The sequence below is a fragment of the Hibiscus syriacus genome, unplaced genomic scaffold (genome assembly GCF_006381635.1).
Source record: "Hibiscus syriacus cultivar Baekdansim isolate YM2019G1 unplaced genomic scaffold, ASM638163v2 tig00110556_pilon, whole genome shotgun sequence".
NCBI classification, from domain to species: Eukaryota; Viridiplantae; Streptophyta; class Magnoliopsida; order Malvales; family Malvaceae; genus Hibiscus; species Hibiscus syriacus.
The window spans coordinates 2,460,164-2,479,417 of record NW_024062779.1 but is presented as its reverse complement, the minus strand read 5'-3'; the positions used below and the strand labels follow the sequence as shown (position 1 = coordinate 2,479,417).

At 30.9% G+C, this 19,254-nt stretch overlaps 2 protein-coding genes across 2 annotated transcripts; one reads left to right on the top strand and one right to left on the bottom strand.

Annotated features, from left to right (window-relative positions):
- Positions 1–2,337: 2,337 nt before the first annotated feature.
- LOC120131363 (mitochondrial acidic protein mam33-like) lies at positions 2,338–3,971 on the top strand. Its single transcript, XM_039148374.1, has 3 exons — positions 2,338–2,640; positions 3,064–3,386; positions 3,593–3,971. The coding sequence occupies exons 1-3, from the start codon at positions 2,437–2,439 to the stop codon at positions 3,753–3,755; spliced, it is 690 nt and encodes a 229-aa protein (XP_039004305.1). The 5' UTR covers positions 2,338–2,436; the 3' UTR covers positions 3,756–3,971.
- A 2,322-nt stretch (positions 3,972–6,293) lies between these two features.
- LOC120131642 (zinc finger protein 1-like) lies at positions 6,294–7,112 on the bottom strand. The gene has a single exon (XM_039148593.1). The coding sequence runs from the start codon at positions 7,025–7,027 to the stop codon at positions 6,332–6,334; it is 696 nt and encodes a 231-aa protein (XP_039004524.1). The 5' UTR covers positions 7,028–7,112; the 3' UTR covers positions 6,294–6,331.
- Between the last annotated feature and the right edge of the window lie 12,142 nt (positions 7,113–19,254).

Below are 19,254 nucleotides of genomic sequence, written 5' to 3'. Positions count from 1 at the left end.
AATGTCTATTAGAACGTGCTTTTTTAAAAGGGTTAATTACATGGATAGTAACTTATCTTTGTGTTTTGTTCACTTGGTCACTAATTTTAAAAAAAATAGATATGGTCACTTTTATTTTTATTTAATTAATGTATGGTTGCCTTGAGCTACATGCTGTTAACAACAGTTAAATATTTTGATATATTCATACATTTGGTATTTGTTATTTATATATTCTCTCAATTTAGTCATATTTTTAATAAATTAAAATAAATTATATATTTTTAAATGAAATAAAAATAAAATATTTTTAAATAAAGTTAATAATAAAATATATTTAATAAGTTGATGTAAAAATATTGTAAGTTAATATATATAAAATTCTATTATATATAACTTGGGTCACGGGTACCCAATACATAATTTTTTTTCTTTAAATTATATTATTTTTCAAAAATTTATATAAAAAATTATAAAATTTAAAATTTAAAAGTCTATAATTTATGTAATCCACATTTAAAATTTAAAAATTAAAATTATATAATTGAAATAAAATTTATTAAAAATTAAAATAAAGAAATATAATTAAATTTTAAATGTTTTGAAATTAAAATAAATATTTTAAAAAATTAGAACGTTAATGTAAAATAATTTAAGAAATTAAGAATTTAGAATGTTATGGTATCAAAATTTAAGAAATTATGATTTTAAAATGTTAGAGTAAAATAATTTGAGGATTATGAATAAAAATTTAATATAAAACAGAAACAAAAAATAAAAGTATATAATAAATTGGGTACCGGTTCGGAGGGTACCTAGTTAACCAACATTTTGTGACCATGCTCTGCCCAGAAACCGATCGAGTACCCGACCCGGAAAAACATGTATTTTTATTATAAATACCCGATATTTTTTAATTGTGTCAGCGGGTCAACATGTCAGCTCAATCGAGTCAGGTATTTTTGAACAACCTTACTGGCATGACATGTGACATCGTTTGATTGGAGGATTAAATTTATTTTAATTTATTAAAAGTATGACTAAATTGAGAGAATATATAAATAATATAAATTAAATGTATGATTATATAAAAATATTTAACTGCTATTAACGGTATTTAACTCGTGGTGACCACGTCTTAATTAAATAAAAAACGAAAGTGATCATATCTTAATAAAATAAAAACAAAAGTTACAATGTCTTATGTTTTTTGAAATCGGTGATCAAAAGTAGATAAAATACAAAGATAAGTTATCATCAATGTAGTTAACCGTTTTTAAAAAATACGATCATGTGTGTACCCTTCTTTAAAAAATACTTTGTTTTTAAATAGTTTTAAAAATGTTATTTACGTAAAAAGAAATTATTAAATAGATTATTTTCATTAAAATAATCAATTTCGGACGTTATGTATAATAAAATAAAAAATAATCCAAACTTTGAAAAAAATAGGTATTGGGGTTTGGGAAAAAAATAACGAGGACGGCCACTGTGAGCTTTATTTAACCCAAACTCCTTTTTTATTGGGCTTTTTTTATAAAGCAACGAATAGTCATTATGATACAATTAGATTTCATAGTATTCTAATGGATAAAAATAAGAGTAAATATGTGTTTAGTATCTAAACAATTAATTTTGATATGTTTTATTATTTATATTTAATTTTTTTAAAATCATACTTAACGTTTAGTTTTTATTTTATTTTAGTACCACTATCTTAAAAACTTAGCAGAATTTTTACAATTTGATATTTTTTATGGGTAAATTACATCACTCAACACTCAATTATATTCTCACTCCTATTTTAGTCATTGAAGTTTACTTTTTTAATTTAATTCATTGAAGTTTAATTTTTAATTTAATTACTTAACTTTCAAATTAGTCCTATTTTAGTCACTCTAACTTTCAAATTTAATTTTTTTATTTTAAATATATATTAATCAAATAATAAAAAATATCATGTCAGAAAATATTATTAATAAATTAAATGATATTAAAGCATCATTATTGATTATTAAGACACCTTATTGATTTGACTTCAATTGTTGAAGTTATTGTTTAATTAACGTTTCTATTGATTTAATTTTTACTTCAGTTATAATATTTATGATTAGGATATATTTAATTTTCATCTGATTCTGTTTTATTATGTTAATTCTGATTATAATTACTAAATTTATTATTATAATTCTATTTGCATCACTTAAAAATAAATAAAAAAATATTTTATTACTCAAAACGTGCCCTAAAAGTTGTGGCGAATAAAATATTTTATCAATTTTAATAACGAACTTAAAGACATGAACCACTACTGGATTGGACCGAAATAATAAAGCCCGTCTTCCACATCGGGTTTACATTAAAAAAATGCTTAAACCACGGGGTCTGGCTTCAGCCTCTTAAACCCTAGCAAAAATCCATCGCCAAAGAAGCAGTGCTCCGGTCCAGACTGCATCAATGGCGTGGCTAATCCGACCCTTGAGAAGAACCCTTTCTTCTCCTTGCCTTAAAGCCCTACCCCTTCGTCAACATCCAGATCCCACATCCTTTATCAGCTCCAGAAGCATCTCCGGCATGCGAAACTCTGCTTTTCAAGACAAGATGTTGAGGCTCCTTCGCCAAGAAATCCAATACGAACACGAGCGGTCCGCTCCAAAACAGGTATCGTATCTGGATTTCTGGGTTTTCTTGTTTCTTTAATCATCCCTTCATTTTGGTCTTATTCCTTGTTTAAAACTGCACTTCGAAATTTTGATACTGAAAGAAAATGCCCTCTGCTGTAAGGCTGTAAAATAATTTTACTTCGTTATGAAGGAGCCTAAATTAATATATTCCGTTCTTTAACTTTTCATGGAAGCATTCAGTTTCAATGGAAGCTTAGTAATAGTTTGTTGAATTGAGTGAACAATATTTCTAAAAATAACTTACATTTTGATACCTTGTGGAATTTATTGGTTGTTGCAAGTACGGTTGATTGATTGGACGATAGTTGATTAATATTTAGTTTTCGGCATGATATGTTGTAATTCACGAAAACTGAACTAAATAACCACTTCTCATCCAGAGTTCTGACCATAATTGCAGCCTATCACCAGATTCAATTCTTTCACGGTTGATGACCGGCAGGGCGAGCAATGGATCAAATTGAAAAGAAAATTTGGGGAAAAAGAAGATATTACAATTGATGCAACCATGTTTGATGGGTCGGTTCCCGTCTCTAGTTCAGGTGAAACACAGGATATCGAGCAGCTTCATATGACATTTATTGTGAATATCTCCAAGGGAGGTGATGGTAATATCTTGGAGATCGTGTGCTCAGCTTGGCCAGATACCATAGAGATAAAAAAAGTTTATGTTCGCCAGCATAATAGGAAACCCGGTTATCCTTACTTGGGTCCTGAGTTCGAGTAAGTTTATTTGTTTGCTTTATTTCCTTCATTAGGCAGCTGAAAATCAAAAGGAAAGTAGACACGGTTTGTCTTAAACTGTCATACCTTGTGACAATCCTAATATGAATTATAAATCTTCTTTCCTTTTGCAGCACCTATTGGAATTGTGTTTATTGGCTCGTAGCTTACCTTCTTTTGCTATGTTTTCATCGTGGTCATTACAGGGAATTGGATGAAGAACTGCAGGACTCACTTTATGAATTCTTGGAGGAAAGAAGTATAAATGGTGAGCTTGCAATATTCTTGCACGAATACATGGGAAACAAAGATAAAACAGAGTTCACTAGATGGTTGGAAACTGTCAAAACTTTTGTTGAGAAGAAATAGAGAGATGCTTTTGCCATGTTCATGCTGACTTTTTTCTGTTTTAGTTAACAAAATCATTACTTGCTATTCCAATTTTTGTCCGTGCCTACATCTCTAGAAGATTGTCATTATGTGTAAAGCTTGATTAGAGATGAAGCTAGCTTTGTGCAATTACATTGATGCAACCAAATATCAAGCCAGCCCTTGAAAAGCAGTAGAAACATGGTCACCATTAGATGGATGAAATTACAAACAAAAGTTTGTGATATTGCAAGCATGGATGTATTTCTGATGTGTGTGATTTTATAGTTATTTTACATCAACCCTTTGCATATACTTTTTTTGATCTAAATCTTTTCACTTAGATTTGGTGTTTGATTATTATTGTTTTTTTATGATAAAATATGTTGCATTATTTTGAGTAGGTGTTGACTTTCTTTCTTCCATGTTTTAAAGTTTGTATCCTTGAATCATTTCAGTTTCAGATAATTATATTTCATTATGCAGAATCCAAAGTTTATTAGGTAACATTTGGCATTCAGAATATTTTTTGAAAATTATTATTTTTTCAATTTGTATGATTTTTTTTTTACATTTTAACGATTTTATGAGTTTTTTATAATTTATATTTTAAAGGCTTTTTTTACTTTTATGAATTTTTTAAAAGATTTTTAATTTGTATGATACGTGATATGTTTCGAGTGAATTAAGTAATTTTTAATAGATAATAATATTAAACTAATAGATAAAATAAAATAATAATACATAAGAACAAGTGAGAACGAAATAATATTAGAGAACAAAATTTTGAGGGAAAAAATTTATGAGAGATGAAATGAAAATCAAGTTAAAGAACAAAGTTAATAAGCCTTACTTAAATGAGGAGGGAGTAAAAAGAAAACATGAGATTTGCTCTTAATTATTCAAAGATCTTGTTGCTCAATTATTTTCACCCAACTCCGCGCAATGATAGCTCCATGTTTTTCATGCATCCTTTTCAAACCAAAGAATTTTGAAGTGTTTCTTAATTTAGAGGCAAAATTCAAAAAATAACAAAGGATAAAGCCAGTCCAACACCAAGATTTGACAGTCCATCCGATTTTCGCCAGGAAAGATGGATCTTTCACCTTCTCAATATATATGCACATTGTAATTTTAATTAATCAAGTGAAGCTAAACCACTTGGTCAATTTATCAAAATCCATAATTAATGTGAGCTTGAGATCCTCCCATGACAATTAAACTGTCATTAACTGTGAGACTCTGCTGCTAGTCTACAGCTTGATCCTGAGGAAATCATGGTTTGCACAATAATAATTGATTAAGCATGAATTGATATGATGACGTAGTCACTTAGGTGAGAAATCAAGGTAAATAAGATTTCAACAATCATTTTCATGTTGCGAAATGATGCCATTGGATTTGCACTTCATAACTAGATCTACATCCAATAAATTTAACAGTCCATGTATCGCTTTTATTTATTATATGGATAGAATTTAATAAATTAAAAAGCTTAAATAATTTATATAAATATTTTTATATGTTCTATTTTATTTTTTTTCTTATTTTAAGATAATGATTCTCAATGATTGTCATGGCCGATGAGTTTTAGAATTAAATTTATTTTAAATTTGAATTTATCATTGTCTCTTTAATTGATTGATGATCAATTCTTTTGGGCATATAAATATGGTAGAATACTAATAAAATTGTTTATCATCCTGCTTAGATAACCTTATTTCAAGTCACAATATTTTAGTTATTATCGTAACCGCTTAAATAATATTAATTATTCTTAATAATTTAAATTTGATTATATTATATAGACACTCTAACTTTAGAATAATAGACATTTAAAATTTTGATTATCATGTTATTAATTTCTATTATGATATTTTTAAAATATACATAATTTTCTTTCCTTATAGCCCAAATATTTGATCAAAAGTCCAATCCCTCCGGTATAGATGGTCTATTTTTTCAACTGCGAGATATATTGTCATATGAGACAATGTCACACACAAGAACAATCTGAAATGACAACCTAAAAGTAATCCCGCACGTAGTTTCTGTACTCAATGCTTTGGATCATTATGTTTCCCAATAATTCAATGACTTGATGATAGTTGATAGATTATGTATCTTCAATCCTTTTTTTTTCCTGCCATTGAACTTTATATTTCTTTCGGTTGATTATGGAATTTAAGTTTTAAATATAAAGATTAAATTAGAATGAAAAATTAGACTAAAAGAATCATTTTATAAATCTTTATTTGAATTAATCGAGTAATAATAACATTATCAATATATACACATTTACTTGTTAACTAAGAATAAAATATATAGTAATTGGACAATTGGAGCATAGAAAAATTAGTGAAATGGAGTTGTCTAGCACGCACATTAAAGTGCTTAAGGCAACATTGAAGTTTACAGTTCAAGCCTTCAATTTGAAGAATTGGGAAAGTTTTTTTTAATCAATTTTTTCTTTTCCCAACTTTCAGAATTGCAAATAGCAAAATCAATTAAAGTCCAGAATGCATTTACAAAAAAAAAAAAAAAAAAGGAAGAATGAAACTAGACTATGTATATGCTTAAAGCTTCAAAGACAAGTCGAGCTTCAACTCATCTTTTTTACGGTTGAAATGGTTAACAGTATCCCACAAAAATCCAGCCATTCCCTCCGTGGGCGGACCAAACTTGCCTACACCGCCTTGGAATGTAGCAGTGCCACTAATCCCCATTGGAAGATGGCCGATCGCACGTGTTCGATCAACGGGGCGTCTAGACCATCCACTATGCCATGGAACAAAAGTGGGCTTGAGGATCTTGGAGTGCTCTCCAACTCCTAGTGGTTTATTTAAAGAACAATACAGAGGAAGAGAAGCCATGCTATAATGTTGACCGAAATCGCCACGGGCAATCCGCTGGCCTCGTTTCGCCAGTGTTCTTTCTCGTTTATGTGCATTTTGGTGGCCTCCCAGAGCCTGTGAACTATAAAATTTTCTTTGGCAATAGTTACATGAAAATACTCTGGGCTCAGTTTCTTTACCTTGATCTTGGTCATGATCAAAGGACGAGTCCACCACCTTGAAACAGTCTACGAAATTCAGCTCAGGGTTCGATTCTTGATTGGAGAGGCGCAGGTCCAATACCAGATCATCTTCTTCCTTGTCTTCTTTGGGGGTAGTACCCATGGAGGTTCTGGCCGTGGGCGTTGGGCCATTTGAGGCTGAAACGATGGTTGAAGTTTCAGAGAGGCAAGGCTCAGATGGTATCTGAGGCTCCATTTTTGGGTGTTGACAGTTTTTCTTGGGGTTGATGAGGGAAGGAAAGGGTTTAATAGAAAGGGAGGTGAACTTTTGATGATGTTGTTTATTTAATAATGCAACCGGGCAATCCAAATCCGAATATATAAAGAAAAATGAATGAACAATCGTTTATATAAAATTTTCAATTTTTAAATTTTATTAAAAATTTAGTTTTATTTTTTAAAATTATATAAATTTATTATTATTAATTTTTTTTAAAATTATTCTTTTAATATAAAATTATAAATTCGTCCACGTATATATAAGATTTTATATAGAAAGCGCCTATATATAAGGTTATTATATTATAGTTACAAGGTCTTAATATGGTAAGAGAGACAAAAGAATGAAAGGGAAAGGGCAAGGGAAAAGAGGAAAGAGGCGAGAGGTTAATTAATACGACGTGTATTTTATCAAACATTTAAAACTAACGTTATAATTATTTGTAGAATGTAGCTGATTCTCATCTTGTTGAGTTTCTTCCCATTGGGATGACACTCGCAGAAATTGATTGGATCCATAAGACATTTTCAGTCTGTGAATATGATTCAGAAGTGGTACTTAATTGGGTATTGAATTATAATCAACATTGATATCTACAAATGAAGAATTTATATTAAAATAAATTAATTTAATTTTAAGTTAAAACGAATTTATAAAATTTTAAAGATAAAAATAAATTATTAAAAAATAAATAACATTTTTAAAATTTTAAAAGGAAAGATGACTCTCAATTATTCCACCATTCATCCGGGTCCATGGTATATCTGGAACATTGGTGATTGCATGCTAGATTCAGAGAATTTCAAAGTGTTAAGTGTCCTTGTCCACTTAAAAATTTATTCTATATAATTTTAAAAAATTTATATTATAATTCAAATTTCCTGACTTTTTGTATTAAAAGCAAGGGTAAACTACAAATTTAGTATCTAAATTATCAATTTTGGTTCATATTAGTATCTAAACTTTTATTTTTTTCAAATCATACTAAATGTTTAATTTTAATTTCTTTTAGTACGCCGTCGTTAAAAACATAATGTGTTTAGTACCTAAATTATCATTTTTGTCTTTTTTAATATAAACTTTCCATTTTTACATAACTTAATGTTAAACAAGGTACTAAAAACTAAAGTTTTTAATGGCGGGATACTAAAATAAAATAAAAAATAAACTTTATGTATGATTTAAAAAAAATGAAAGTTTAGGTAATAAAATGGATCAAACTTGATAGTTTAAATACTAAACACATAATTTACCCTAAAAGTAAAGATGGACAAAGAGGAACATGCTAAACTAGGGGTGCTGAATGAGTTGATAGCTCGAACTCGATTCGGTAAAAGCTCGACCGGGTTGACTCAATCCGATCTCAAACTCGATTCGGGACCTTAACGAACTGAGTCGAGCAAAGTCCAACTCGATTTGATAAGTTCACGAGTAACTCGTTATTTTTTTAATAATTTTTAGTGGTTATTTTAAAATTTATTTCATTCAAAAATCACTACTTTACTAATAGATACTAAAAACATGATAAATGACTAATCTATTTATTATAGTATTAGTAGATTTTACTATAGTTAAAAAGAATAAGATAAAAATTTTAGTGATCTTAACGAGCAACGAGTTTAATGAGCATGAGTCGAGCAAAATTTTAATAAGCTTATTGGTATTAACAAATGAATTGTATCTTATATGATAATCAACTTATTGGTCCCGTTTTAGAGTTTTACATTATATTATTTGGATAAATTACTCTACACATATCATTCAATTATTAGTAAAATTATAAATGAATTATTCAAAATAAAAAATTATAAACGAGTCATTCAATTAATTATTTATCTAAAACATATTATCTTATTGTCAAAATAAAATGAAAATTAAAAGATGTTAAGAAACATTTTTAATGATTTTTTATAAGTTAAAAATGATATCTACTTATTAATAAGATTATAAGTGGATTATCCAATTTTAAGTCACAAACAAGTCACTTAAATTAGTTGAGAGAAGGTCAAAACATAAAAGTAATTTTGAGTTTTGGAGTTCGTGAAGATCATGAGCTTTATTTGATGATTCGAATGGTGGAGAGGTTTTTGTTGGTGTGAAAAAGAAGATACCTTGAGATGAAAATCTTATGGCGATGGACAATCAAGATCGAGGTTTACAGAAGTTCAAAACAATTAAGGTGAATCCATGTTTTCTTAGAGATATTCCTAACAATCTAATTTGAAAGATTGAACGAGGAGATGGACATGAACTATATGTAGTGGCGGACGTACGTTGAAGTTAGAGTTGACACATGTACACCCTGAAATTTGAGTAAAGAGAGCGCACTTTTTGGTTCTTGGGTAGGGGTTATCCGCCTACACAACTGCAGGTAAATTAAGGATAGACTCTACCTAGCTAGGGAAAATATGCTTACCGTAAACACAATTAAACCTACAATAGAAGAAATAAATTAACCACCCTTAATCTTTACAAGCATGCCTACTCTAGTACCCTAATTATGTTCGAACAATTCAAATCGAATTAAAAGGTGATCGAAGATCAATTTGGAGTTGGGGGCATTTGGTGGAAAATCGTTAATAAAATTTTGCATTCAATTTGAAGGGTGTTGAGAAATTTGGCCATGAGTTCGAATCTTTGTTTAATTACGTTTTTAGGGTTGGGTGATCATAATTTGGAGCCTGAATTCAGATTCAATTAAAGCTCCGTTATTGGATACCAAATACAAATGAATGGCTGTCCCTTTTTCCATATGTATAGGGTAAGGGGGAGGTAAGATAGTAGGCTACCCCCAACACCAAGTTGAGTCAGCTTCCGTAAGAGACCTCCAAATTATGAAATGCCCTCCGTGGACTTGATCCCACGACCTCAAGTTAAGAACCTTGTGCTCTACCAACTGAGCTGGATGGTCATTACATACCCGAAGCACTTCAAACCCAATTTTTAAAATAAAACAAGCCTAACATCCACTTGAAGTCCATTGTTCAAATACAATCCAAAATTAAAATATCCAAAGCCCAAGCCTACATATTTGCTGTCTAATGCTACCCGAAATTGGTTTTCAAACCTAACAGACCCAATAAAAGCCCAAATCCTAATGCAGATGGATTAGGGTTACCAAAAACCCTATTCTCCATCTTTAGTCAACGTCGACAAAGGAGATTCCAAAGGATACTTTTACAGTCGTTGGATCTTATTCCCCAAACCAAATCAGACTATCCAGATTTGTTTGTAAGCCAATTGTTGCTGGTTTTCACGCCTGTGAGGACAATTCGACATAGTTTGGAGTTCCACAAATGCATCCGTTCAGCCCGAGCGTGAAGACCACACATCAGTGGTCCCAAATTCGAGCCTCCATGTAACACTCTAATCCGGTCCAACCCGAAATACAAAGAATTAAAATGACATACGAAACCACTTAGTGACTAACTGTTTTTTTTAAATGTTTAACACATTCATTCATTCAAAATACGATAAAATACCAAATATAAATATGTTCACAAAATACGGGGAGCTCCCGACAATAGTCTCCAAAAATACATAATAAAATAGAATTTATGACTCAAAATATAATAGGCTCTATGATAGTACATGCTACTATAAAACTCGAGACTTACTCTAATAGTTGATCAAGTATGGACTCCTGAATCTGGTGACGAGCTTCTAGAACTAACACCTAAGAACATGCGCACAGAAACGTATTCCATACCCTGAGCCCACAAGCTTAGTGCCACACAAATAACCCAACTATACTACATGCATTCAACATACGAGCATCTACGTGCATAGTTATGAATCATGCGTACATTTATCCCACAACGAAAACAAGCATCATGGTATAGCTAGATCACCATAGCACCATGGAACTCACACCCCTATTTGCTTACTAAGGGTATTACGAGTAAGATCTGGGTCACATAGCATCAACAAATCTTACTATACCCTAGGCTATGTCCGGGTCACATAGCGTCGGCATATTACTAGGCTAGTCTACTCCTCTTGAGTACTCGAAATACATCTGAGTCACTTAGCGTCAGTACAACGTCCAACTAGCGGTTGATAATCCTTAGTCTACCACACAATCGACTTACAAGTTTCCTGAGCATCAAACATAAGCATAAGTCTTATGGAATCTTATCTCATTAGATCTCATGTTATCACACCAATATTAAGGTTTCCACTTGTAAGCATTATTAGAGAGTTCCCCTTAACAAAAACTCATTTTCACCTCTCTAACCCAAGTTAGACTTACAGTCTGAATATTCAAGATGGTATTGATACTCCTCTTTGAGTATCGATACTTCCCTTCCTAAAATATTGATACTTCTTTGAGTATCGGTACCAAATTTACATTCGATGTTTATAAAAATGCTCTAGTATCGATACTTCTCGTGAGAGTATCGATACATTATCCTCAGTATTGATACTCCTTTGAGTACTGATACCAAAATTGTATTCGATGTTTGAAAAAAACCATTAGTGTCGATACCTTATTGGGAGTATCAGTACCTTATCCTCAATATCGATACTCCCTTGAGTACCGATACCAAAACTGACTACTGGAATTTAATCAAGTCCTTTAGTATTGATACCCTCCTCACAAACTCTTTAAATTTGCTCTCTCTCGAAGTACAATATCAGTACTATTCATATATTATTGATACCCTCAACCTAGAAAGCCATGTTTATATCATCCAAAACCTCTCAAAACACTCCTAAGGTATACCCAAGACCTAAAAATGGTGATTAAAGCTTATTTGAAGTTTAAGGGTCATAAAAGGTCATTATTTTATGCATGAATAACACTAAATACTCATTTTCATATCATCAACCAAAATGCACCCTAATGACACATACACTCATACAAGCATCATCATTACACATGTTGATCTACAAGTGGTAAAGAAGGGTTAGAAGTGTGTTACCTTACATTTAGAAGTTGAGGGATCAACTCAAGGCTCTCCCAAGCACCATTTTCTCTTTTTCCCTTGCTCTTGGAGCCTTCACCCACTTTTCTCACTAGAACAAATTAATGGAGCGAGTTATTAACTTATCTAAGTACTTAAGAGAGGTAAGAACGGGCTTTCTAGAGTCTAGGAATGATTTAGAGCCACCCACAAGCTCTTAACCATAAAACCCTTTATAACCCATCAATGACCAAACTTTAATGTAGGGGCTTAAAATGGAGCTTAGAGGATAGAGATTTCCAATCTTACCTCTAGGATTTTGGATTAAGGATGGATACCAACAAAGTTTTCACCTTTGATCAAATCACCAAGGACAAGGAATGAGAGTTTGAATGAAGAAGGAGACAAATGATGAAAAAAAAGAGATATGAAAAAATCACCCTTCTTCTTATGTTTTTCCCCTGCCGTGACCTCATTCTCTCATAAAGAAAAATCAGGCTTTGTAACATTCAAGGGGAAATTTACAGCTTTGGTCATCCTTAAATTTCTCTGTATTCAAAAATCTCATTTTATATTTGGGATAAGGGTTTCTCTCAAGCCTATTAGGTTAATTTCACTCTCTCGGAATAATCCGAAACTACTAACTTGGAATCGAAACATTACACTCCACGAGTGCAACTCAACAGCTGCTAATCGGTGGTCCCAACAACCCTCCAACAGTCACGAAAGCCTTCAGTCAGCTCCAACTCGGCCCCATCAGCGACCATGAAAGCGATAACAGAGAATAAATAAGAAAATGGACTTTTCCTTTCAGGTTTTACATCTGTAACCTTGTAATGGATTTAAATACAAAAAACACACACACACACACAATTCTTGTAACATTTAGTAATCCCCAATATTCAAAGAAGATAAGCAATCCCAACACACACACAATGGCTTTTTCTTTGTTTTGGAATGAAAAATAATAGTTAGGTCGAGACTTTACCTGACATTTGGGCTCCGTTGGAGAAGCCTCTTCGTCTTTGTCCTTGACGTTTGAAGAATTCACCGTTGAGAGATAAAAGGTCAAGGGTTGTCGGTCGTTAAAGCTGGGAAGTTAAGGGGTTGAGAGTTTCCTTAAGTGTCTTGGTTTCAAACTAGGTTATTTTGGGGTTCATTGTTGGGAGACTAAAATAGGAAAAAAAAAGGAAGCTTTTAGTTGTTTGACTTTCCTAGGTTCACTCGATCATTGCTAGTGATGGTCAGAGCATGTAACAAGGTCGATTTACGACGTTTCACGCAGTGGTCGAGAGAGGGTTTGTAGGTTTATGGGGTTATTGTCGAGGAACAAAAAGGCTAGAATAGAAGACGGGGTTATGATTTTTTCGTCGAGGTGGTTTCGTTAGCGGGCGACGACGTTCGGAGTAGTGACTATCGATGAACGGTGGCAGGTGAAGGGTTTTCGGAGTAGTGTTTCGAACTTTATGTCCTAATTTTGCAATTTTGCAATTTTTGTTTAATGTTTTTTAATTCACTACATTGATTATTCGACTCGACATTGCGGTGACTTGTCCCGGATATAATCTATACTATTTATGATCGAGTAAAATTTAATCCTAACCGTTAATTATTGAATTTTATTTTATTGCACTGAAATAATCATATGACCTCGCGATGAACTGTCTTAGGGTACGACTCGCGTTATTATTGTCATGTTAAAATCATTGACACAAACCCTCAAATTTTGAAAATTTTGCTTTTACATTTTTGTCCTTTAATTTTCAGCTTTTAAAATTTCCCCTTTAATTTCCAGTATTTTTTAATTTCAGTACTTTAGATTACAGTATTAATTTTCTGCATTCTTAATTTAAGCCTTACTTATTGTCTTCTTTCATTTTGATTCCTAATTTGACATGTTAATTTAAGATTATATGTTTTAATTTATTTCAATTTAGTCCTTGTTAAATTACTTAGATTTTAGATTAAATCCTTAAATTTAGTTTCCTTGTAGTCTAGTCTCTAAACTTTTTAATTGCTTTTATGCCTGAAGTTTTATATTAATTATTTGGTTCAATAAGTTGCTAAAATTGATTAGGTTTAGCATTAGAGCCTTCATCATAGGTTTAATTTCACCTTAGTCCTTTAATTTTTGTGATTTTTTATTTTGGTCATCACTTTTGCTCGAGGTTCCGAATTAATTATTCGATTCAATAATTTGCTAAAATTAGTTATGTTTAATATCAAGCCTTCTTTTTAGGTTTATTTTCACCTTGGTCCTTTGATTTAGATTAATTTTTAATTTGATCTTAGCTTTTGTTCGAAGTTCTGAATTAATTGCTCGATTAAATAATTATTGAAATTTGTTAGATCTTAATATTAGAGCCTACATTTTTAGGTTTAGTCCTTAAGTTTCTTTAAAAATCATAATTGGATACTTTAGTTAGATAATGCCTTAATTAACTCACTTAGTACAATTAGGTTTAATAATTGGTTGTTTGATTGCATAGTTTGATTTCAAACTAAGCAATGTTCATTTATTAGGGGTTAATAATGTATCTTCCGCATTATATTCGGGGTGACCACTATTGTTTTCGGAGTAAATCAACATTCTTTTCAAAATCCCACATCATGATTCTAAAATTATCAAGGCAATATTTATTTGTTGGAATTGATAATAAAACTTTCGCTTGTGGTCTGGGGTCATTATTATTAGTCCTAATAAATTGACGTCCTTCTTAAATTTGCATACATAGTAGATCTCAAATTAAATAAAACCTCGAATTTTAAATTTTAAAATAAAGGATAATTGATTAGGTACTGATCTTGGATGTTGTAGGGGTGTTAATTATTCCCCACATATAATTGACTTTTGAACTTGATTTTTGATTTTGCAAACCAAAATATCAAGATTTTAGTAAACTAAATATATTTTATTAAAATTACCTTATTTTAAGTGTTTCAATCTCACATTAAAAATGATTGGTGACGATTCTCATCTTCTCAAAAACTTTTTCAGAAACCTCATCAAATCAAACCCAAAAACCGTTGTGACACATACGTGAGATAAGATCTTCAATAAGTATAAATTTAAGCATTTCTTTCCTTCAAGTTCTTTATTATAATGGGTATAGTGTTTATATTAGTATGTTTTAATTATTGTTTAAGGATCTTATAATGGTAGGTAAACAAATCGTTACTTATAAAGTTCGAGTCAAATTCAATTAGCATTAAGTACTTTTAAGGGTAGTGCATGTTATACGTAGGTTTTTACTGATTTATTTTAATTTAAAACTATATATATATATATTGTTTAGATTTATTTTGATTTTGTAATGCTCCGAATTCCAGCTTAGTAGTTCAGGTCAACCTAAGACCCATAATCGAGCCCAAAAGACCTTTTTAAAATCGTTTGGACCTAATTAAGTTGAAAGTGGGCTTTAGTTGGGCCCAAGAGTTCTAGTGTAGGGATGATTTTTATTATAAGATAAAAGAAGAATGGCCAAAAGTTATTTACCCATTGTTTAATTCAAAAGTTGGAAACACCCTTTCTATTTTATGATTTACGTGGACCATTCCCCTTAATACCCACCAAACACTCTTCTTCTTCCTTTCATCTTTCTCACTTCTTCCTTCCTAAAGTGAAACTTAAGAATTTCAATTCTAGTTTGGTTAAACCAAGATAAGAATATTAATCCACATCCATCTAGCTCCAATTTAAGCTTCATATCTCAAGTTTTGACTTTAGAAATAAAAAATGGGGTTTAGGGAGATTTAAGGGAATCAAGGGTTCAAGCTTGTTTGGTGTATTTAAGTTATTTAGAGTGTTCTTAACTTTAATCCAAGCTTCTAGATAAGCTAGTAATTTATTTCTTGCATTGTTAGTGAAAGAAGTGGGAGACAACTCCAAAGCAAATGAAAGGAAAATGTTATCCTTGGTTGATTTAGGAGAGATTCTAGAAGCAGAAGAGCTAAGGTAACACATTCTCAACTTCTTCATATAAATTGTGGGTCACTAGAAATGCATTATAGCTTAAGAGTTGAGTTTAAGGCATGTTGAGTATTTTTCATGGTAGATCCTATGTTTTAGTGCTATAACATGTTTCAAAGCCTTATTTATGACCTCTTAATGTTAAATAAAACACTAACAATGGTTGGGAACCTCAATAGAACAGTTTGGGCGAGTTTAAGTGTAAATTTCAAGCTCAAGTAGGGCATTTTCGAGCAGGGGTATCTGTGTTGTAAGAACAATATCGATACTGTTATTCAATCAGAGTAAAAATTAGTTAAAGTTTAAAAAGGAGTATTGATACTTATGAATGGAGCATAGATACTACAAGGATGGTATCGATACCCACAGGGTGGTATCGATACTGGATTGTAAACCAAATTTCAGAATGTAAATCAAATTTCAGAATGTAAATTTGGTATCAATACCTTGGTCAGTACCGATACCTTAACTTAGGATTATCAATACTGGGATGAGAGTATCAATACTACCCCTTTATTTCTTTGTAAAATCAGATTATGAGTATTGATACCCTGGGTGGAGTATCGATACATTAGGGTCAGTATTGATATTGAGATGCTTAGTATCGATACTAGCATATTTTTATGGATTTAAATCCAAGGGATTTTAAGATGTGACGAGGTTTCCCAATAAGTCTCTAAATACTATCCATAAGATTCAAGTGAGAACAAATTAATAATCAAATACATTTAGAATTGAAATCAATTAGGACGACATAAAACTAGCCTTGATTGAATACTCGGGAAACGAGCAGGACACCAGAGTTACTTTACTAAATGATACTAGTATCGAGAATTAGAATCAACCCGTATATCCTTAAGTAGTGTGTAAGGTATTTTAAACTGACTAATTGGGGTCGAGGCCCAACACTCACGAATGGTGGGTTAGTCGAGGGTGTTGTGTCTAATGTATAGATTCTAGGCCTCATCATCGGTAGACTATAGGGGTGTGAGCTCCAAGATACAGAACCCTCAGCCGCATCATGATGTCTACCATAGAGTAGAGAGTAGAGTATACAAGTAGACATGGAAAACTTACCCAAATTCGATTACCCGAACCAATTTACCCGACCCAATACCCAATATTAACTCAAACATGATAATCAAATTTGATGTGATACCCGACCTATACCCAACCTGAACCATACCCGATCCAAAATTTAGCGAAAACTGAAATCAACCAGAACCAAAATTAACTCGAACCAAAACTGAAACTAACCCGAACTAAAAACAACTCGAATCGAAAGTAACCTGAACGAAAGAAACCTGAACTAAATTTTAACTCGATCCGAAAGCAACACAAACAAAAATAAACCTGAATTGAATTTTAACTCGACCCGAAAGCAACCTGAACTGAATTTAACCCGAACCGAAAACAACTCGAACATATTGAATTTGATAAAAGTTATTACACGATAAAAATTATTTTCAATAATAAATTAATTTAAATAAAATTGATAATTTATTAAAAATATTAGATTTATAATAAAATAATAGAAAATTTACGAGGAATATAAAAGTAAGAATCTAATTGTAAGATTGAAAACAATAATAAATAAAGTTTGCTTATCTTAGCTGTTATAAAAATATTAGATTTATAATAAAAATAATAGAAAACAACTAAAACAAAGGAAATAATATTAGATTTATAATAAAAATAATATAAAGTTTACTTATGTTATTACTAAAACTTAACAAATAAAGTTATGTATTATTTTTTAAAATTTAATAAATTATTAAATTTATAATTAGAAATAACATTTTTAATAGAAATTTATTTCTTTATCAAATAGTTCTTATTATAAACTTTTCCTATGAGATCAATATAAAATTTTGATAACAAATTCTAACACGTATTATAGGATCATATTTGTGTCAAATTATCAATTCATCATCTCTAAATGATGGTTTAATTCAAAATATTGAACGATTGAGAATTGAAATTAAACCTAAATGATAAAATTAACAAATAAGAAGACTTATTTTTACAAGTATATATCATTTATTCTATATATACTTGATTTTGATTAGACTCATAACCATTTCAACCTGAATTGTTGTGATCTAAAGGTTTACCTAAACTGAAAATCAACAAATCCGATATTGACCCGACCTGATATCTAACCGATCCGATATTAACCCGACCCAAAAATCAACCAATCTGGTATTGACCCAACCCGATATTAACCCAATCCAAAAATCAATCGATTCAATATTGATCTGAACCGAAAAACAACCGATCGAATAATCACTCGACCCGAAAATTGACCCAACCTGATACCCGATTCGATTCATCGTACACTCGAACTAGATCCAAACCATATCTGATCCGATCCGGACTAGATTAATCTGGATTTATTCTAGACCCGAAATTACCTGACCCGAAATAACCGAATCCAAACCCAATCTGAAAGACCCATTTGCCTCCTCTATATACGAGTATACTCACTATTGCATTATACTTGATAGCTTGAGCATTTAATGAACACTTTTAATATGATTTAGTTGTTAGTGTGGCACTTGGGCTAGTGAGCTCAGCGTTTGAAATTTGTTTCCTTACGTAGGTTAGTGGGAGGAGCATTCGAAGAGCTTCTTATGCAACTGAGATCCAGACCACGTGAAGCAGAGTACGTCTTGAGTTATTCTTTAGAAGGCATGTATAATTTGTAGACCCTTTTGTATATTCGAGTCGTAACTTATTTAAAATATTGGTATGTATATTTTGATGTATTATTTTGGGAGCTCCCCGATGTGAAAGTTGTTTATATTTTATAGATAAATTTCTTATTACAAAAATGATTTTAAATGGTCGTTTTAATTAACAAATTAGGAAAAATTTTGGGTTAGCCACTTCGGTGGTTTCGTGTGACATTCTAATCGGTCGACTGTGTGCTGTACTGGTTTAGGGTGTTACAAATTTATATTTAAATGTGTTTCAATTCATTTTTTAATAGTTTAAGTGATTGTAATATAATATATACTCATTTTTTAATTAGTGATAATGCACACATACTCAGACACAACTCCTTGAACTCATAACCTCCGGAGAGAATAACATTATCTTTAACTACTAAGATCACTTGATGAATTCAAATATGCTTCAATTATCAATTTAATCATACTTTTAAATAATTGATTGTTTGTTACTTATCTTATGTTAATTAATTATTATAATTATATAAAACTAAATAATGATTAGTTTAATTATTACAATTTTTGAATTATGCTAAAATAATTATTTTAATTATTACAATTTAAAAATAATAAAATAATCATTAAATTTAGAAC